The 22,730-nt window shown below is 39.3% G+C and overlaps 1 protein-coding gene across 2 annotated transcripts in view; it reads left to right on the top strand.

Annotated features, from left to right (window-relative positions):
- Positions 1-22,730, top strand: part of cemip (cell migration inducing hyaluronidase 1) — a 143,363-nt gene that overhangs the window by 92,426 nt on the left and 28,207 nt on the right. For both annotated transcript variants that reach the window (XM_063470434.1, XM_063470439.1), the window contains exons 12-16: positions 5,926-6,095; positions 12,507-12,716; positions 13,919-14,124; positions 19,815-19,884; positions 20,372-20,500. In XM_063470434.1, coding sequence (XP_063326504.1) covers positions 5,926-6,095; positions 12,507-12,716; positions 13,919-14,124; positions 19,815-19,884; positions 20,372-20,500 — 785 coding nt within the window. The remainder of the gene's footprint in view (positions 1-5,925; positions 6,096-12,506; positions 12,717-13,918; positions 14,125-19,814; positions 19,885-20,371; positions 20,501-22,730) is intronic.

The following is a 22,730-nucleotide window of genomic DNA, read 5'->3' as shown; positions in this document are numbered from 1 at the left end:
AGTGTGGATGCTCGATAGAAAGCACCTACGCTGAGAAAAATGTGTTTGTGTGAATGGCTGAAAGAGGTTTGTACCAAGTAAACATTCAACATTAGTCATAAACACACATTTTCTTTTTATTTGACAGAACTGATTCTACATTGAAAAATAAAACCAAGTGTGTTGCTAACTCTCGAAAAGTTGATTCTGTTCATCTGGACGTAGCATTTTCAGATGAACAGAGTCAACTTTTGGAGATTTACTTACCTGGATTGATTGAGAATGCATCAAGACAAGTGTGTTGCTAAGTTACTAAGTTTACTTTTATGGCACTAAAAGACTTAAAAAGCTGCAAAATGTACCACAAGGTGAAAAGTGAGAGCTGCAGCCACAAGAAAGAACCTAACCTAATGAAAAAAGGCTGAGCCCAGTGGAAACTTATCACTGAAGGATAAGGTGAGGGACCCTCAATCAATTTCTCGTAACTGCAAGGCAGTCTGGTCAGCTTTAACACACTGAGGCAGCTTCTTTCACACTTTAGATACACACACACTTTTGTGTCTGCTGTGTGCATTAATGCAGGTTTATCTCAAAGCAAAAGCAATTGGAGTGTGCAATGTGAACATTTTGAACATTTTACCATCAGAAGGTGTTTCTTTTGAAGTGACTTAGCACAACTGATTCAGGTGTGGTCTGAGAACCCAATGGCATTATGGCAGATGTGATCCTGTGGCATAATTTTCTCAACTAATAATTATTTTTGGTGCTCTAATGTGTTTGCCTTACAATATAAAGCTTTTAGGAACTGTTGTTGTGATTTGTCACATTTAACTGGTGGCGCAACAACAACACAAGCAAGAGTGACCCTCAGACCAGTTTGTACACTACACACTCTGAGCTGGCAACGAATGTTTTCAGACTGCCAAGTGCATGGCCAGTTTACTGTTCCCACTGAACCATAATTTAGCATAATTCATGTCACACCTAGTCATTAGGTAAACTGCAGTCAGCATTCTGTTTCTATTTTTTCCTCCACTGGCCACAAAAACAAAATGAAAATGATAAGATGTGCACGAGTCTGTCCTGCACTATTGTTCTTCACTTGCAACAATAATGTTGCCTTGCACACAAGATTCTTGCACTGTAGCTAAGTTACAGCTAGCTGGCTAATTTATCTCCATATTGACGATTATTGTAGAGGTAAGTTATTATCATGAAGTCATATTAGACTTTAGCATTTGGTAGCACTAACACTAACAGTCAATCTAGGATTAGCCAACTAACTGTTACTGTTAAAACGTCTCGATACATGTTCAATCATCCAGGTAAGGAAATTCCAAAAAGCTAATTCTGTTCATCTGGACTTCTTCACAAAGTCACTTGGATGATGTAATTGGTAGGTATAACTCTATGTGGTTATATACTGTCAATCTTCTGATGGCCAGCCAAGTTACAAGATCATCATGCACAGTATAGACAATTTAGCCAACCTAGATACATTAACTGGCCTGTGATCCATCAGGCTAACGTTAGCCAAAAGAAGTTTGCTTCACGAATTAAATGTCCTGTCTCGCTGATACATATCACAATAGTTTTAACCTAATGCACAAATTTCCATTTGGTCACACAGGCTTCACTAAATAGAATTGTTTTTCTCTGATGTTAACTTACCTGCTAGCGCAGATCAACTGTTTTTTTACCCACAGCATGTAAAGACATTTTATTGATGCACTGAAGTTGCTATTTATTGTTTTTGTTTTGTTTTTTTATTGTATGTATTTATTTATCTAGGACTCCTGTCATGACAATTGAGTATTTGCCACATTGTGAGGACTTGCCTTCCTCCATATTGCTTAAATCATTAAATCAAGACTTGTCAGAGTAAGGATAGTTTATCTCTAGGGAAGTAGAGTTAGAAAAAGATATCAGGAAATGAATGTAAGCCAAGCGAAAGGATGGTAACACATCCTCTGTGGATATGTATGTATGTGTATTTCTAAATATACAGTGTGATAGAGGCCAGGTGGAGACAGCCTATAGCAGTGTGTGGGAGTTGGTGGAAGGTGTTTGGTCTGACTCAGGGCCAAGGAAAAGTCTTAGCCTGTATCCTGGAGGCCTGTATGTTCTTGACTGAGCCCATTCATGTTGGCACACACACACTTGGACACCATCACGCATACTGATATGAAAACATTCACTTCCAGACAATTTTTCTTTCTTTCTCGCTGCATTCACATGCTATAGCTCTTCAGGTCAGCCTTGTCAGCCCTCCTGTTTGTCCCTCGGAAAAGCAATTGGTGCTTGCAGAAGCTAAAACTGGCATGGCATTTTCTTTCCTACCTGTAAATTCCTGACACTAATTCGCACACCAAAAACATGAAGTTCGCATTTCAGTAGTGACGGATTCATTTTCAAGTCTCCACTGAAGCTGCTGGAATTTCTTTTCTGCCTGGCTGCATAAAAATATCAGACCTAGTAGCGCCCTCTTTTTTCTTAGGTCTCTGACATCACTTGTTATTTTGCTAACCAGAGTGAAAGCCCTGCTTTTACCAGCCTGAGGCTTTTCCTCAGAGCTCTTGTCACTCTCAGCACGACTATAATCTGTTTCATTAATTCCTGCTCACGTGCCACTTTGCAGCACTATTTTTGAACACACGCTGATAATCGAGTTTGTCCTCCACCCTTGAGGTTATACACAAACAGGAAGAGTGTTGTTTTTGTTGTTAGCAGCAGAGAACTGGGAGATAGATGAGAAAGAGAGCGAGACAGCCTGAGGCTATTTATCAGTATGACTTCAATCATTTGAACATTTGACAGTTCTAACAGGCATAAATGATTATGCCTCCTTGAGTCATGGTGGAAGGGTTTGTGTATCCCAGTGATCTCAGGAGATATGTTGTAGGGGGCTTTTGCCCCTGGTAGGTTCAGTTGAGTCCATGACCACACTATAGTGCCCAGGACAAGATTAACGGGGCCCCACCATGGAGCCAGTTCTGAGCTCACAGGCCTAAGTCTATGAGGTGCAGCCCTCTCATTGGCTCATCACCTGGAGGAGGTGTTGTAGGAGTCAGGTCCAGTGTGCAGTCAGAGGTCAAATCTACAACTTCCTCACAACTCATCTCTCTGGTGACGTAAGAGCCCCAGTTGTCTGATGTTGAAAGATACGAGTTAACGTTGTGCTCACTTCAGTGGATGGTTTGGACTCAAAAACCAGTCTCCTGGAGAAGGGCTGGACTTTTACCAGCATGGAATTACCTCGGTGAGAGACGGGGCGATTGACCTGTACACTGGGGTTTCTCCCAGTGGGGTAAGAGGCTTGTTTTCCTTCAGGGGAACAGTTCCTGATTGTCCTAACTGCAAATGATTAATTGTGAGTAGTCACTGAATGCTGCTGGCAGATGCTCTGAAATCGACTGCTAACGCCCAAACAGTCAGTGACCACTATCAAACACCAGTCACTAGGCTAAAGTGTGCAAAGTGCTATCTGGGAGTCAACAGTGTCAAAGGGATCGCAAAGAACTATACGGTACTGCTGCAGGTAACCAACTTAAAACAATGTATTGCTTTTTATTGAGCAAATACAAGCGAAACCACTTTAGTGCATCCCTTTGTAATGCAGAAGAATTTACAGCAGTCAGTAACTCTTTTTTTGTTTGCATTGCATTTAGGGATCTAACACCTTTAAGTCTGGGCTGTTGATGTTTTAAATCAGAATGAAAGCAGAATGAAAATGTTCTTTTGTACTTTTTAAGCTCTGGCTGCTCTGGTGGAGGGAGTAGGTGGAGAAAAGAGATTAAGCATGTGTGGGTGTATGATCCTCACTCTCTCAGATTTCACACTTGAATATTTCTTTGACAGTTTTTTTCCTGGCTTGGCTTTAGTTTTTCTAATCAGCACATTTGTGTTGTTGAGGATATGTATGTGGAGGAGGGCAGACAAGAACTGTTATCGTTTCTAAGAGCCGTCTTCCACTTACTCTGATTTTGTTGTCCTTTCTACTTCTCACTGCTTTTCATGGGATAATTTTTGCTTTTTCCTTCACTGCTTTTTTACTGAGGTATAAATGGTCCTTCCAAGGCTTTATTTTAATTACAAAAAACATAATACTGTAGCTTGCTTATGAGGCCCAGTGTGACTGTAGGTGTGGCGGATGCTTCTGGGATTTTTTATATCACTACAGATTTTTAGAACAATTGCAGAATTCAGAAACACTTTGTTGTTGTTTTTTACCTGCTGTTGGTACCTTTGGAGCATTTTTCATGAAAGTATCTGACAAATAATATTACAGTGATTACATGTCAGAGCATTTCAAGACATCTGCTGAACTGGACTTCTAAATAAATTTTGACTCAAAAACACTATCATGGTGGCATTGATCGAAAATGCCCCAAACTCATAGATGATGTCACAGTGACTGAGTCCATCTTTGATAAGCAGAATGTTCTCCTGCCCTTTCCCCCAAAGAATCAGTCAACATAGCGACTTGTGCTGGTATTCCCAAAGCCATAATCAGAGAATTTTCTTCTTGAATGTTGGGAAACTGGTCAAGGTGTAACTTGCAGACAAAGTCTTTTCGGGGCGATCGTGGCTCAAGAGTTGGCAGTTCATCTTGTAATCAGAAGGTTGCTGGTTCGAGCCCCGGCTCCGACAGTTTCGGTCGTTGTGTCCGTGGGCAAGACACTTCACCCGTTGCCTACTGGTGGTGGTTAGAGGGCCCAGCCTCACCTCTGTCAGTGCATCTGTGGCTGCAATGTAGCTTGCCATCACCAGTGTGTGTGAATGGGTGGTTGACTGAATGTAGTGTAAAGCGCTTTGGGGTCCATAGGGACTAAGTAAAGCACTATACAAATATAGGCCATTTACAATTTTTAACCTTGTTGCTGAACAAAATTCAGAGAGAGGCTATAAGAGCAAACACCTGGGTTTGTGCCGAACTGCCTGTATGGTTGTAAGACTTACCTGTAAAAGGTCTTTTATTTTATCCTGCCTTTAACTTATAAGAACTACTGCAGCCACAGGATTAACTAATTGCTGTTTTTCTACATTCTAGTCTTTTTAAATGTTTACTTTGTTGATGCTGTTATTGTTATTTTGAATTCCAAAAAAGCACTGTAAACTTAAGGATAATTCTTATTTAATGCTTTCTTTCTTTCTTTCTTTCTTTTTTTCTTTTTTTTTTTTTACATCTATAGATATGATTATGATGCTATTGATTTCTTTTGGTGGCTTTGTAGAAAAAAACTGATACTGTAATGGATTGGAATTGCACTGGCTCTATCCCTTTTCCAACTCCCTGATTCTCCTGCATTAAATAGTTACATTTGATGTTTGCACAAATAGTTTTGTGCTTTTTGACTTGATTAAGCACCTGCCTCTGTGTTATGGGATCTGCACTGGGCATCAAAAAGCGATGGGCAACGTCAGACTAAAAGAAAAGAAAATACCACATTGCTGAAGTAGTTGCATTTCCACAGAAATAGGCCCTTAAACCTTGCAACTGCTCAAGGAGTAAAAGGGCACGCTGCCTTTTGGTAGCAGCAGGCTGAGGAAAGTCGTCCTTACTGGCCAACAAGGTTATCAGCAAGTGCAGCGTGGATGTTAATAAGTTCAGTCTGAATGTGGGTAAGGCAGAGGTAAAGAAGTGCTCCTATGGTTGACTCAGAGTTGAACTCGTCTTCTTTGTCTCTGACACTGATGTGTTGTAGGTCAGTGTGTTTTCACACCAACGGTTCTTTTTTAAAAATCTCCTTAAAAGTGAAACGCGCGACTCTGACTCAGATTCTCCAGCATGTCCTCCTTTGTAATTATCTGAAACATCTGCTCAGCCACACACACAGCAAGCAAACAACACTTTTCTCTGTACTTGTGTTCATTTTTAAACATTAAGCTGAAGTTTGCTGTGTGTGTTTGAACTTGTGTTACTGTTCATGTTATCTGTGTATGCAGGTAAAGCCAAGTTTATCCACATGGGAGAGGAGGTGGATGGGATAGATATGAGGGCCGAGGTCGGCCTGCTGAGTCGTAATATCCTGCTTCGTGGTGAGATGGAGCCCAGCTGCTATGGCAATGAGGCTTGCAAGTTCTTCAACTTTGACACTTTCGGAGGACATTTGAAGGTAAACTCTTCTATTATCTGTCATTTACAGAATAGGCAACACCTTGTGAACAGGCTTGAAAAGGATGAAAAATGATCCCTTTAAAGAGAACCTGTTGTAGCCATTTATTCCCAGCTTCATACTTTAATTCTTGGGCTATACTATAGAATAGTGTTCTGCCATCTGCTTAATAATAATAATGATAATCCTTTTATAAGATTGTAAAAGTAGATATGCAGGGCTTCTGACTCAGCTGTCTGAGGTGAAGTTAGGGATATGACCACATTTTACATCATATGGACCCAAGAGTAGAAAAAAACCTGTTAAAAAGAAGGTTATGACATGTGAATCAAGCAACAAAAAACGTTTTATTCCAGACCAATGACAGCTACTTTTCTCAGGAACTGCAGAGTTCCACAGAGTGGGAGTGATTACTGTACACATACACAGGAAAACGGTATAAAGCTGCCAAGCTTCAGTGCATTCTTGCTCGCGTGCTCTGCCAAAACTCCTCGTCCCGCGGCCTCATAGCTACTATACAGAGTAATTAGTAAATGCACTCCAGGTGTGCCACACCCTCAGCCATTCTGCCGTCCCATTCCCTCCTACAACCAATCCACAGGCTATACCCTGCCATCACATCCACCCACTGCCTAACTTAGGCCTGGGATCTATCCAACCTGATCTACTCCTCGCCATAGGAAATCAGCCACCAGATTTCCAAACACTCTTTTACCATCTATCATGCTTTAGCGAATTTCAGGTTCCGACTGATGTAAAGCACTGGATGGTCAATCCCACGTATGTGTATCCCATGTATCCCGGTGCTTAGGGGTGTGAAGCAGATACTTCACATAGAGGGCAGCACCTGAGTCTGCCTGCCCACATCTGTTCCAGAGTATTTGCCTTCTGTGCTGGCTGTGATCCTGACGGTTCGCTGTTACTGAGGTACTTTGGAACCAGTGAAGCATGTTTGCCTCAGTAACCCCAGAGGTGGAGTGATTAGTGCCAGTGCTTTACAGCTGCCCAGCTTGAAAGTGTTTCTGCTCAGCCATCCTGTCCCACCTCTACCTCCACAAACCATACCAAACACCACAGCTGTGTGTTTGACCAGGACTCTAGCCAATCACAGCATTTTTCATCATTTACTTTGGAACTTTATAAGGAAAACTGATTATTTAGTAACACAAACTTTAACAAAATACATTTTTCATTGAAGATAACAGATATATTAGCTTTTGTCAACATTTGAAAAACTGTCAGATGGTTGGTCCCATCTGTAGATCCTACAGCTAGATGAACATAGGAACCCAATTTGAACCCAGGCATACGATGATGAAAACATAAAAGACATTACTCATACCGTATACCAACAAGAAAAAGTCCAGTACACCGACTCTTCCTCAGAGACACAGAGGGACAATATTTGTCCTTTCATGCTCACAGATGGAATCGTGCTCCATAATTACACACATTTGCTGGACACTGTTTTGTGACACCTAGTGTGTCTTTATCCATCTGAGTACCTGGACCAGACTAAGTTGGATAACACTGAACACTTACAAACAGCTGAGGTGACTGAACTGGACTGAACCCTACTGCTCCTCCAAACTCTTACTTGGGGAAGGAGCTCCATCATACTGTTTTTTGAGCCCTTTCCTCTGTTCTCAGTACACATATGACTGTTGATCATCTCATAACAGCGTCATTACATTTAAAGAAAACACAGCACTGATCATCTAATGGAGATGAGTGTGCATACAGAGAAGAGGTTATTTTATGTTCTATGTTATGTTCAGAGTCATAATAATCTGGCTCTGAACACCAAAAAGACCAAAAAGAGAATGTGGAGAGTCTCTTGTTTCAGGTTTCTGGGTACACACATCACAGAAGACCTCACATGGACACTGTGTCTCTCTAAAACAGTCTGTACTTCCTGTGCACCCTGAGTGGCTTAAAGCCTTCTGGTGTTTTTGTACTGCTGCACCATTCAAAGCATCCTCACTCACGACATGCTGACATGATATGGAAACAACTCTGCAGCAAATAAGAACACTGCAGAGAGTCATAAACCTTCACAAAAGATAAACAACACACAGCTGCCTGCCCTTGAAGACATGTACATATTACACTGCCTGCAGAAAGTACACTGCATCCTAAAGGACTCATCTCACCAGCTGTTTGAACGTCTGTACTCAAGCAAATTTTACAGGTGCATCAGAGCATGCTCTACGTAATTAAGAAACAGTTTTTATCCTAGATCCCTCATCCCAAGGGCAGAAGGTAGTGCAGGTCATCTATGAATTAGAAGGTTGGTGGTTCAATCCCCGCCTGGTCCATTCTGCATGCCAAACATCCTTGGGCAAGACACTAACCCCAAGTTGCTCTCCGATGCATCCATGAATGTGTGTGAATGGTAGCTAGAAAGAGCTTAAGCATAGAAGAAGTGGCTGTTTGAATGGGTTTTAAAAGGTGAATGAGGCATGTTGTATGAAGCACTGTGAAAAGCGCTACAGAAGAATCAGTCCATTTACCATTTACTAATGAACTCTGCTCGGAAACCGCACGCAGCGATCTCCACTGTAAATCAGTGATAATCATTTTCTACACAAGTGCAGAATCTGGTATTTGTCACTGTTTGTAACCTGCAACGTTTTTTAACTCTTTTAAATGCGTCAAATAAATTGGGAGAAAAGTGAAAAGGACACAGCAGCAGCTCTTTTGGACGCTGACTTTTCAAAAGTCGTGTTCCTGCTCTGTCATTTTTTCTGCATAGCCTTCACAGCCTACACTTTTCTTTTTTTCTCTCTGCCAGAAATTACAACCAAATGCAGCTCAGTAGCGCTCAAAGTACGTTTTTACACTAAAAACTCTGGGTCATTAGAAATAGCAGTTTTGTAACAACAGCTCTGAATTGCACCCAGAGTGCTTTGCACATTATAGGTGTAATATGTATTATACATTTAAAATATTCTTAACAATAGAAATGTTGCTGCTTTAGTAGGAATGTGTGTTTAGAGCATATTAAAGGCAATAAGTTAAAAAGATCCTTTAAAAAACACATTTTTAAGAATCTTTGTTATACTGAAGCAATTTCTAGTCTTTTGTTTCTTGTGACTTACTGCACATTAATGCACCACTACAGCAAATAATCCAATTAAAGTGCATTAACATCTAAAATCTTAATTTAGTTTAAGGCTCATTAAGACTCTCGGGCCTCTGTATCTATATCTGTTCATCGCTGAAACGTCCTTCTTTCTGTCAGCCTCGTGCACCCTATCATCAGAAAAAGGCAACAGAGACACTGAAGCAGGAAGGAGAGGGGGGAGTGTGTGGTTGTCTTCCTGCTGCCTCAATGCCTCCCTTTCCCCAGGGCAAGCTATCATATTCCATTATAAATTTCCGTCACAGCCTCATGTCACATATTTCTCATGCATGGGTGTGTGTACAGCATGAAATAGCATAACACACACATGAGCACACACACACAGAGGGTGAGAAACACTAAATGCCTCAGGACAAGTCCTGTCGTGTGAAAACCTCCTATCTCCAGAATTATTAGCTCGTCGCAAGCTGAATGTAGCTGACTGTGATCCGGGTGATATTTCTTTCATTTTTTAGCCTTTTCACAAACACTATGATGTAATGAAAACCAGTGTGACTGTAAGAAGTGTTGGTTCTCATGACTCTCTGGGTTTTTTGGGACATAGCTGCATGGCGTCACAGAGTCTCTTGGCATCTCCACCTCCCATCATTCTCCACATCAACCCATACCTGTCTGTAACAAGAATCTTCATCTTTTATTTGTTCCCTTCCAAATTTCAGCATTTTCATTATTTTAACGTCCTGTTCTGTTCCTCTCTCTTAGTAGTATTGTTGCTGCTTTTATAGCAAGTTATGTTATTTATCATATAACTCCATTAAAAATACTTCAGTGAAGTGGAAACAAATCTGGTGACTCGAATTAGCAGAGGTGAGGCCTAGCAGACACTGATGTCAACCTGCCAAATATCAGGCTTTATCAGGATCCAAAAGTGTGACTAATTAATACAGACATGTTACTTAGAAGGAAACGATCCATGGTGTCGAAACTACTTGTGGTTTGTTTGTTTGTGTTTGTGGTTTGGGAGTCGGGGAGTCGTCTTGATCCAGTTTTGTTACATTGATTTAAAATTTTCAATGAACAGTGGCTGTTGTAATAGTGATTACAAGTGTTGGGGTCATTACTCAAGAAGAGTCATGTATTACACATCACAGTTACTTTTAAAAGTAATTCAGTAGCTCCCACTTTACAATCACACTCTTGTCCTTCTCTGCAGTTAAAATAAAAGTAATGTCTATACCCGCTACTCAAAATCTGCATCTCTGTACCACTTTCTACCTCCCACACATGCACGGAAATCAGCTGATTGTAGCCGGGAGAGTGTCCAGGAAGAAAAAAACACGTTTCTTTCTGTTCGCCTGGCTGGCAGAGAACTGAAGAATGACATCATTGTAACCGTGATGTAATTATTGAGTTTAGTACTGCAATGAGTTACATTACACTACATTACAAGACATAGTTGATTCAGTTCAGTTTTATTTATATAGCACCAGCACCAGTTACCTCGAGGTGCTTTCTATTATAAGATAAAGATCCTACATTAATAGAGAGAGAGCTGGAGATTAATAATAAGTAATGGTTAAATGCAGAGAGGTGTATAAATACATAGTGAGTGAAAAACAAACACTCAATGCCTCAAGGGAAGCTCCCAGCAACGTAGGCTTATTGCAGCATAACTAGGGGCCTGTAAAGTGAAGGCTCTCCCTCCCATTCTACTTTTAAATACTCTAGGAACAACAAGTAAGCCTGCAGTGCGAGAGTGAAGTGCTCTAATGGGGTGATATGGTACTACAAGGTCATTAAGATAAGATGGGGCCTGATTATTCCAGACCTTGTATGTGAGGAGCAGGATTTTAAATTCAATTCTGGATTTAACAGGAAGCCAATGACAGGGAAGCCAATATCGGAGAAATCTACTCTCTCTTTCTAGTCGGTGTCAGTACTGTTGCTGCAGCATTTTGGATTAACTGAAGGCTTTTCATGGAGTGTGCAAATCGAAGAAAGCAGTCCTACATACGTGTTTAATATGTGCATTGAAGGACATATCTGGGTCAAAAATGACCTGTGACTGACTGTGGTTCCTCACAGTGTTACTGGACGCCAAGGTAACGCCATCCACAGTAAGAATCTGGTTAGATACCATATTTCTAAGATTTTCAGGGTCAAGTGCAATAACCTCAGTTTGATCTGAATTAAGAAGCAGGAAGTTAGAGGTCCATCCAGGTCTTTATGTCTTTAAGACATTCCTGCAGTTTAACTAATTTGTGTGTGTTACCTGGCTTCATGGATAGATAAAGCTGAGTATCGTCTTCATAGCAGTGAAAATGTATGCTATGCCTTTTAATGATACTGCCTATAGGAAGCATGTCCTAGCACTGAACCCTGTGGAACTCCATAATTAAACTTGGTATGTGAAGAGGACTCTCCATTTACATCAGAGGTCTCAAACTTAAATGAGCTGTGGGCCACTGCTGGCACTGTCATCTCATGTGAGGGCCACTGTAGTGTTCAAGTAATACAAAAAAACAAACATGAAAACACTAAGAAATATTTCCTAAAATGTAGCATGTTGTTTGTTTGTTTTTTAACTTTCAAATATTGTATAACAAGACAAAACGCAAACGTGAACATTTTTTTTCCTCACTCTTAACTGAAGCCTTACATTGAACTACCAAATAAACACATTGGTCCTCTCTTTGTGGCCAGACACGTGGCAGCACTTCTGCTGTCATTTTGTTCGTATTTAACAAAATCAAAATGAAGACCTAAGTGTACACTTTAGTTTTGACTCTCTCACTGAACTCAGCGTCAACATGTTTGTGCTCTCTGCTCATATTGCCTTCATGTTAAATCATTTTTTGCTTTTTAAAGAACTTATCCTAACATTGCACTCAACAACAAACAACAAAAAAGTCACTTCAAGAGACAAATTGCATTTTATTTCTTAACATTAATATTCGGGCTGCAAGTAAAGGTGACGAGGACCGCAAGTGGCCCCTGGGCCGCAAGTTTAAGACCCCTGATTCACATGAACAAACTGGAGTCTCATTATTGCGTTAATCAACAATGTCATGTGATTACTGTAAAAAAGCACAAAGAAATAAATTACACCCAACACTGGTAGCTACGTCCATCTTTCATTTACAGTCTATGTGCAAAACAAAGAAATAGAACATTAGAATAAAAAAGCTTTTTAAAATAATGATTTAAAAATCTAAATCTGACACTAGTGTTGCTAGTACTGCTTTTCATGTACTTTTTTTTGCTTGTGTCTGATTGATGCAGTACCTGGAGCTCTCTGACTGTAATTTATCCACTGTCGTCACCAGGTGGAGCGTGGTTTTAGGGCAGTCCATATATCTGGGATGGAGCTGCAGCACATGGGCCAGCAGACCATGGGACACTATCCTGTCCATTTTCACATGAATGGAGATGTGGATGAGAGGGGAGACTATGACCCTCCAACGTCTGTCAGCGATTTATCCATTCACCACTCTTTCTCCCGCTGCGTCACTATCCATGGCTCCAATGGACTGATGGTCAGTTAGGAAGTTGTATAATTTATTTCTGTATTTTTTTGTATGTATTTATGCATATATAAGAACGCATACATAAAAATGTGTAATTTATTGTTAAGAGTCATTATTGCAACTCTTAACCTTCACTAGCACAGAAGCAACCAGTGTTATGGTACAAAAATGGTAAATGGCCTGTATTTGTATAGCGCTTTACTTATTGGTGTTGGTGACTCTTACTAAGGCAGATACGATGACCTCATTTAAAGGGTTTTATATTCTGTTTAGTCTCCAGTAATGTTTCATAAAATCATTATTATAGTGACAGGCATATAATTTTAAATCTCTTAAAGAAACAGTTTGTATGAAGATGTATATGAAATATATGAATTAAAACGAAGGAAATTGGGCACTGTGCGACATGGATAATAGGGGGATTCAAGCTAGTAAAGACAAGTGCAAGACTATAAGTATCTTGGGGTCTTGTTCATGAGCCAAAGAAGAGTGGAGCAGGAGGTTAACATCTGCAGATCTGTTGTGGTGAAGAGAGCTGAGTATGAAATTGAAGCGGTTAATTAATGTTCTTACTGTCACGTATGGTCACAGGGTCTGGGTAGACCACTGACATCTCTAAAGGGTGTCTGGGCTCTGGCTTAGTGATAGGCTGAGGAGTTCAGTCATTCATGTTGGATTCAGAGTGACTACTCCTCCAAATCGAAAGGGTCCAGCTGAGTTAGTTTTCAGGTTCATATCAAGCAGGTTGCTTCTTTGGTCATCACATTCCAAGATTTCCTGCTGTCGCTTGTGTAGCATTAGTCCTACTCTGTTCTGCGCTGGCTGCCCATGCGTGTTGCTGTCTGGCTAAATTTGTTCAGCCTTTCACAGACTTTAAACAGATGTAGCCTAAATTTGGCTGAAAAATGAAAGCAAATAACAAGCACAAATTCAACCTGACTTCAACCACTTATCAGTTTCATTTATCCACTAAACCATTTTTGTTGACTAGAGTTCAAAGCTGAAGTCGGGTTAAATTTGGTGCAAGAATTTGCTTCCTAAGCCACAAAAGAAACCCATTTGATAAATAATGGAGCTTCTGATGAGGAATTACACTTTAGAAAGTTCACACTTTTGTTATAGACATTTTTTTCTACAGTTAGATTTGAAATGGACCCCATGCACTATGGTGACCTAGTCTACAATCAGTAATGTACTCTGTTGCCTCCCAGGTAAAGGATGTGGTGGGATATGACACACTAGGCCACTGTTTCTTCACGGAGGATGGTCCAGAAGAAAGGAATACATTTGAGCACTGTTTGGGTCTGATGGTTCGAGCAGGGACCCTGCTCCCTTCAGACAGAGATAGCAAAATGTGTCGTGACATCACTGATGGAGCATATCCAGGATATGTGCCCAATCCACGTCAAGATTGCAGGTACACAAAGAAAGTTTGATTGTACATAAACGACATGTTTTAAATTGATTTTTTGGACTCTCTTGTTTAGTTGTAACTGTCTACTTACAGTGCCTACTAGTGCTGGGCGATATGGAAAAAATATTTATCACGATATGAATTCTTTTATATCACGATAACGATATATATCACGATATACCACCTGACCTGTGGTCATCTGGAAAGTATGCAGTCTGTAAACAGCGAGTGGAGAGGGTGCAGTCTTTCTTTTGAGTTACCGTAAAGCATGTCGCAAATCCGGGTGCACGTAAAGCAGCACCATGTCACAAAACCACAAGACAGAGTTTCTTTGCGAAAAATATCATTTTTTTTATACTTTATTTTCTCTAGCATAAAGTTAAGAGCATGTATAGTGAGAAGACCACACTAATATATTTGCACAGGCTATTTAACCCTTTAAGACCTACCATAGAACCAAGTCCGCCAGAGCTTATGTTTACATTTTACATGCTGTAGTGCCATTTGTGGGAGCATTTCAAGTTGCTATACATCAATACAACCGTTATAGCCCAAATTTTAATATTATGTATGCATTGAGTCCGTAGAAACTACATAAATTGCAAAAAAAGTGCAATAAACTACAAAAAAATTGAAAATCGTTTTTGTTTTGTTTTTTAGATATATTTCTAGTTAGAGAAATTTAAGAGGCTTATCCCTCAAAACTGTAAATACAAAAAAGTTGCACAAAATAGTTTCCAACCACAAGAAATTTATTTTGAGTGTCTTCATAGTTTTATGTTTGAGATACACTAATTTTAATATACTACAGGAAAAATGAAAATAAATATTATAATGCAAATTTGCAAAAAAAACCAGCATGTGCATCAAAATAAATTATTTCCAACAGTGTAATTTGACTTCTAAGCATCCCAGAAAGGATACAGAAAAGCATAAAGTCAAACATGACTTTTAAAAACACCAACATAAGCTTTGAAGCTAAAAAACTAAATTTTCCGCGAAAATGACGTCACTTCCGGTTTCGGCCAGGTAATGGCGGACATGCGATAGTTCACGCTGACTTATATTCCAACGTAGGAAGTGTTATGAACAGCTGATCGGATCGGCAAAGCGTGTTTCTGGAATATTATGTTTTTGTTGCTGCAAGTCTGGAATATTATGTTTTTGTTGCTGCAAGTCTGGAATATTATGTTTTTGTTGCTGGAAGCGCTTTTTATGCAATTTTTGCAAAGCTATATGTGGAAGGAAACCGTGACCTAGGACAAGCTAATGGAATAAGATGTAAGTACAACTCGGTTTCATATGCAAAAACAATTATTGCGCTACCTTACGTGGTTCCAGTTCTACAGGGATTTAAAAATAGTTAGGCAAAACGGAGTGTGCCTGCTCCGACCGGTTGTAAAGGGTTAATGATATATTTTATGTAATAATTTATAAAATTAGGGTTAGAAACGATAGAAACGATAGAAGACAAATGGCACGATAGACACTTTTCTATGTCCACACGATATATATCGTCATATCGCCCAGCACTAATGCCTACACTGTCTTCTTTTTTAAAAAGGTTATTTTTCATGATACCTGTTACAAAAAGAAGTTTCAGTATTTAGTTTTTTAACAAGTGTGCCACCATCTTGTCCAAGTATGACTTATGATGTAATGCATTTGGTTGGTTGGTTGCAGTTACTAGCTGTATCTTGTGTTGGCTGAGTAACAACTGAATCAACTGAAACTAAAACTGAAAAGCAGTCCAAGGGGCTCATAAACGAGGATAGATGGTCCACTGCTGCACTGGAGAATCCAGAATCACTTATTTTGTAAAGCACTTTAGATTTAATACCACATTTACAGGTAACAATTGTGCTGGTGCCACAGTGCTGAGCTTGTTTGTATGTGTCAATGACACGTAAACCTCCAGAGATGATAAATATTAAGTAGCAGCTATCCGTCCATCCATTATTAGCTATTTTTAGTAAAATTATGACAAGATGTTGGTATTTCTGTGGACTGGCGGGACTATAAAAATGCAAGCAGCATGTCTTCACGTCACTTCATTTCCATTATGAACAAGACAGATACATTACGGTTTTTGAATGAAGACTCTGTTGAAAACTACGTGCTCATCCTATCATTCAATTCAACGCAATTGTATTTACACAGCGCCAAATCACAACAAGGTGCTTTATATTGTAAGGCAGACCCACTCAGAATATAAAGCAGTTTAGTCCAGGTCACATGACTTTCTATCTCACCACACTGTCTCTGCATGAAGGGGATGAAAACAGTTACTTAAAACAGTCATTTAAGGCTCAAGTGCTTCTCCTTTTTTGAGCATGTGTGTTTTTATGTGCATGAGTGTGAGTATGCATCTGGCAAAATAATTCATCCAAATCATGCCCTTCAGATTAAACAGCAAGACATGGCACTTGGTTATATAAGCATCTGTGAAGATGCTTCAAGCTTCCTTTTTTTGTTTTTTGATTTTTTTCAATTCCCAGCAAACCTGTTTTAGCACATCAACACACATGAGTGAATAAAAAGCAATACATTTTTCTACTAAGGTATTTATTCCTACCTCTACAGTGTATGAATATGTTTCAGCATGCAGTTCAAAAATTGACAATTATGCAAAATCATGAAATGTGGCTAGTGACAGCGTTCTGTCAATATCAGCCATTTTGCTTTCAGATTGTTTGCAGAACAAGTATCCTAGTATAGTAGTTGTATATTACCTGCTGCTTTAACACTGCAGTGGATGTTTTTTTTCTTTTGTTTTCCATATTTGGCATTTGTCATACCAAAATCGACTGGGTTGCTGTTACTTGGATGTCGTAAGGTTGAAAGTGAATTGAAAAAGTTGCCTAATGGTATTAGTCTATTTTTTTAATTATGTGTTCAGATTATTCCAAGTGATTCTCTTAATGCTAAAACCCAAAGAAGTGGTGTTCCACTGCTGACTCCCACACACTGACTATTTTTATTTGCTTAGTTTTGATACAAGACCTTCATCAGTTAATAGTTAAGGATAAAACAGGCAGAAACCTTACATGGTGCAAATGCTGAATAAATTCAAGAAAGTAACAACACAAAAAAATGATCTGAGTTATTAAATATACGTTGAGTCTTGCATGTGTCTTTTGCCTTTCTGTCTTATCTTGTCATCTTTTGTTGATATTCATATTTAACAGTCCTGCCATGTAAACTGGTATACTGAGCTGCTTTGACGTGGCTTTAAAGAGGCCGTTCATGCTGAAAAACCCTTTCAGTTGAAGCAATTCTGTATATAAGTGATGTGAAAGACTCCTTGCCTGTTATTGAAACCGCTTGATTATTTTAACAATAACGATGGCACAATAAGTTATTAGGTTGAGGGAATAATTGATTTTTATAGAGGGGTAGGTTTGGATTTTTCCCTTTGTTATGTCGCTATTTAAAAATTGCATTTTGTGTATACTTCAGTTATTTGATGTATGATTAATGGGTAAAATTACTTTAAAAACAACTTGTATTTTGTATATAAAACTTAACAAAACATTTTGCAAGTAGTAAGATATTGTTTAACAATGCACTGACAGGCAGTGAGTCACTTACAGTCTTGACAGATGTGAGTTGAAATCCGCTTCCCTCTTTGAAGTAAGAGTGTGCACAATTGGCCAAAAATGAAACCCTGAACTGAAAGCTTAATTCTACAATAAAAAGATAAACATATATTATAGTGGGGCTATTAGACAGAAACAGGAGTGAGCAAGCTGATGAATAAGCTACTCTGAGAACCTACGGCTATTGTGTGATGACTTAGTCACTGGGTAACAGCCAGTGTTGTGGGCTTTCTGATGGTTCAAGTGCATATCCATAGAGCTGACATGACTGAATAGTAAAGCCACTATTGCATGTTAGTAACTTTTGCTTGTTCTCACATGTAGTTTGTATTTTTTCCTTTTTTTATGGTCATGGTCTTTCTATGCTTCACTTTTTCTCCTGCAGATATATTTACTCTTTGCTTTTATTTAGAATAGCTTCAACATAGAGTTGGAAGAAAAGTAACTCCACTAATGTTTGTGGATAAGGCTGAAATTCACACTCATTGAGAGAGTGGTTACTTTGCACCAAGTCAGGAACATGATCATTTGACATGCTAGAAAGTTGGTTTGGGGTCCTGTTAAAGTAACTTTAGGTCTCCACTAAATGCACACTTTAATATCTCATTCATTTGTTTATTACTATTTTCAATGTGACTGAGGTGACTTTCTTCTTAACTCTGCTCTATGGTAAAATAAGCACCATGACTTTGGTATTCCCACTATTGGGAAGTGATAATGTTTTTCAGTAATTTGGTGATGTTATTAATGCACTGTCAATATAGTGCATTAATAACATAATAATTATAACCATAATAATTTAAACAAAATCCCAGTTTTGCCATTAAACCTGGATATGATTTCCCTTGATAGAAGCTAAATTGGTTGAAGAATAGTTTGCTCTCCCTTGAATCATGTTACCGTGCCTACAGTAAAAGTGTTTGGGGGTTTTTGCAGACTTCTTATGTAAATGATTCTTTTGCATTACACTGTTGTTGTATTCATCATTTTAAGATTTTAAGACTAACTACAAATTCCCATAATGGAGCTGTGCAAGTCACATCATTGTCACACAATTGAGCATGGTGACTTTTAGCTCAGCTCTCAGACCTTCCTCCCTCCCATCACTTGTGACAGAAATCACATTAAGCAGGCTGGAGGGGGGCTAAACCTTGATTGGGACTGGTTGAGACGTTGATTACATTGAGCTAACATCATTCTCATCTCAATTGAGCTGCAGCAGGGGGTGATGAGTTGACGAGCGTAAATCATTGTTAAGCCTGCATAATGTAGAGGAGATGTTAACAGATAGGTCAAGTTGAGAACTGTGAAAGAAAGCAAACACACTCTGTTCTTCTGCAAAAGGCAAAAGCAGAGGTGGAGGTCTGTGATCAGTACCATTTGTATATCATGAAACTTGGTGGAAAGGTAGAGCATGGATAATGAGAGAGCTTTCAAATATTCTCATGATATTCCAACCCTGTGACTCCATGATAACTGAACCAGTAGCTCCGTTCATTGATAAAGACGGTGGTTAAAAGCTCTGTGATCATGATATGAGGTGGTGACACAATCTCTGTCCCAATCATTACATATATATGCATACATATATTGGGTACTTCATGAGGATCATTTTTTGCTAAATAAGGATGAATGACAAGCAAAACTTTACAAGACCTGTTGAATTCTAAATGTCTAGTATGGATATTGAACTACTGGACAAAAGGAGAACCCTGTGAATGTAATGTATGTTTAATGCATCTATTATTCCTCCTTCACCTACTTCATGCTGATGTTGTTCTGGAGCCATTTCCATCTTATGAGAGTTGTGAGTTCGAATCCCAACTGGGGCATCTGCATCCAGTAAGGGTCCCTAGGGTTCCCTTTGGGAACAGAACATAAGTCCTTACTCGTGTAGAGTTTCCTTCTTGTTTCAGACCCTGCAGGACTGATTTCAGATCCAGACATAGACGTAAATTATGTCCATTTTTGCACATACAACACTCTGACAATTTAGAAGCAATTTTCTCTCCTTCTTCTCCTCTGCATTACTGATTTAAACTATTTATGTGAAATCCAACATTTTTTTTCTTTTACAACAACCTTCTTCTATAGTGCAACTTCCACTTTCTGGATTGCCAACCCTAATAACAACCTCATCAACTGTGCTGCTGCAGGCTCAGAGGTGAGTTGTCACTTTCTCATCTCTCAACCCTTCCCCACCCCTCCTATATCCCCTGTTTCTCCAGGTGGAGCTCTTTCTCATTACCACATTGCCAGGTCAGATTAATGGCTGTATACTTCTATTACCGTCTGGAACAAGCAGACAACAGAGGCACTGCCACACTTTCACTATGATAGAGTGCCAATTATGATCATACTTTGAGGATTTTACCAGGATCCATTGGGAGGAAGTGTCATTTATCCTCACCAGTATAAGAACTTTTCTCATTTACATACTTGTAAAGAACAATAGCAAAACAGAGGCTGACATGCAAAGTGCAAAACTGATTCTGTGGTTATGTTTATGTATAGGAGTCTGTACATGTTTGTGTATGAACAGAAATACAGATAGTTTTTGTTTTACAGATAAAGTAGTTACTGTAAACTAAAACATTTTATCCTAACAGCTCTGTTTGTAACTATATGTCTATTTGTGTGTAAACCCTCAGGAAACAGGCTTCTGGTTCATTTTCCACCATGTGCCCACAGGCCCCTCAGAGGGGTTATACTCCCCTGGATATACAGAGCACACACCTATGGGCCAGTTCACCAACAACAGAGCCCATTCCAACTTCAGGGTGAGTCTGAGGATGAACTGCTGTGGGGAGACAAAGAATGCTGTGATAAGGAATTTGACTAAACAATGAATAAAAAGTTGGAATTTGTCTCTATTTGTTCAACACATTAAGTAATCAGTTAGTTACTGTTGGAAAGAGCAAGCATGAAGTGAGCTAACGAAAAGAAGTTCAGTCTTCTGCTTGGAGATAAGGTTGAAGTTACTGGGTACTGGCAAAGTCTTTTCTTTCCATGACCATGTAAACTGTGCCTCTATCACAACAACCTCCACAAATCTGGGAAAGGCTATAAAAGGATTATTAAAGACGTAAGTGTTCATCAGTCTACAATAAGATGATAAGCAATATTGAAAAAGGGGGAAGTAGAAACCAACTGTGTGTCACGGCTGGGGCAGCAGTCGTGTGGTGTTGTGAAGGAAGACCCGAGTTGCAGACAACGGCGGTGATGCGAGTGAGTTTATTTACAGTGAGTGACAATGAACAGAAGTGAGGACAAAATTAAGTGATAACCTAAACTGGGGAAAACTAGAGAACAAACCTGAAATCATACAAACACGGGAAAACGGCACGGAGAATGCAGGGCAAAGAGACACGGAAATACACAGAGTTAGACAGACGAACCGACTATATTCACACACACAAGGTAATCAGGTAATGACACACAGGAGGGAAGCACAGCTGATCCTAATTCACAAGACGACAGGAAGACACAAGCTGACACAGTGATAACAGACACAGACCTTCAAAGTAAAACAGGAAATTCACAAAGACAAACTCAGGGACACGAACAATGCACCAGGGGAACGACACAGGAAATAAATCTAGAACTGGAAACCCTGAGAATGAAACCTACATACTAATAAAGATAATCATGAAGAAATTAAACATCAGATGAGCTAATAATAATAAACATAATGCCAAACACCACCCAGCACCATGACACTGATTTCAGGTGATCATATTGCTTGGATAATTATTTTGTTTACTCCCACTATTATGTACTTAAATGGCTCACTTCACAATCCAAATACACAGTTTTGCCAGAAGTATGGCCTCACCTATCCAGATAATTGAAATGAGGTGTTCTTCATTTGAGTCATTTGGTGTTTGATTATCAAAGCAGAGCCAATAGCTCTCATTGGTTTCGCAATGACAATCAATAGAGAATCAAATGGATAAGTGATATCGATAATGGAATCAGAACAGCTGAATTCTTATCTATTCGCATCCCTTATCATACAACACCCCCCCCCAAATTTGTAGCAACATAGATTTTGTTTTTGCCTGACGGGTATACTGAAAGTTAAATCTAGCAAACAACACATCAGCTTTTTTGTTAGACCTCTCTCAGTAATTTATAGTAAGCGTGAAAACACTGTTGTTCATTCCTTTTTTCCGAATTGTTTAGGGTAGCTAATTATGGTCAACCATACAGCAGGTCATCAGAAACTTGGCAGTTTGATCCCTAGCTGCTTTAGTCTGCGTGCCAAATATCTTTGGGCAAGACACTAACCCCATGTTACTCTCCAATGCATCAATCGGAGTACAAATGTGTGTAAATGTTAGATAGTAAGCATAGAAAAAAGTGCTTGTATGAATGGGAAGTGCTTTGAGTGCTCCAGTAGAGTAGAAAACCACTATATAAGAACCAATCCATTTATGAAAAATGTTTTCTTACTTAAGACTCCACCATGTTAAACAAACAAACAATGACAAACTCCCACTCAATGATGACAGTCACCTCTGAATCAAACCTGTGACACATGCACAGACTTATTTTATTTGGTGTTTCAAAGTAAGAGTGGAGAAGAGCTTTGGGCTTAGGACTTATACCAACCCTAGCTTTAACAGTGTTTTGTGGGCCTACTTGATGTAACGTTTTATGTGGTGAATAATAAAGAACATCAGACTAAAGAAAGAAAATTGCTGATCCTATAAAAATGTCAGCTTCACTTTTTTCTATTTTTTCTACTCCTCCATCCTCCTGCCTGTGACCCAGAAAGCAATCTCAGTAAGCCATGCTGAATGATTCATTTCTTTCAGGACAGAGGAGAGTTCCAGAGAAATTACAATTGACAGAGATTTCCCTCCTTTCGTTTGCACAAGTATTTTTAATTGTCATATAGTGTATAGTTAGCTTACTCTGCAATATTTTTTTCACTTGTCATTTATATCCCTGCGTGTAGAACATTTCAAAGAACACAGTCCCTAAGAATATCACATATGCTAAATT

This window comes from Pelmatolapia mariae, linkage group LG1 (assembly GCF_036321145.2).
Source record: "Pelmatolapia mariae isolate MD_Pm_ZW linkage group LG1, Pm_UMD_F_2, whole genome shotgun sequence".
Classification (NCBI taxonomy): domain Eukaryota; kingdom Metazoa; phylum Chordata; class Actinopteri; order Cichliformes; family Cichlidae; genus Pelmatolapia; species Pelmatolapia mariae.
The sequence above is the reverse complement of the archived record's forward strand: the minus strand, read 5'-3'. Positions and strand labels throughout refer to the sequence as shown.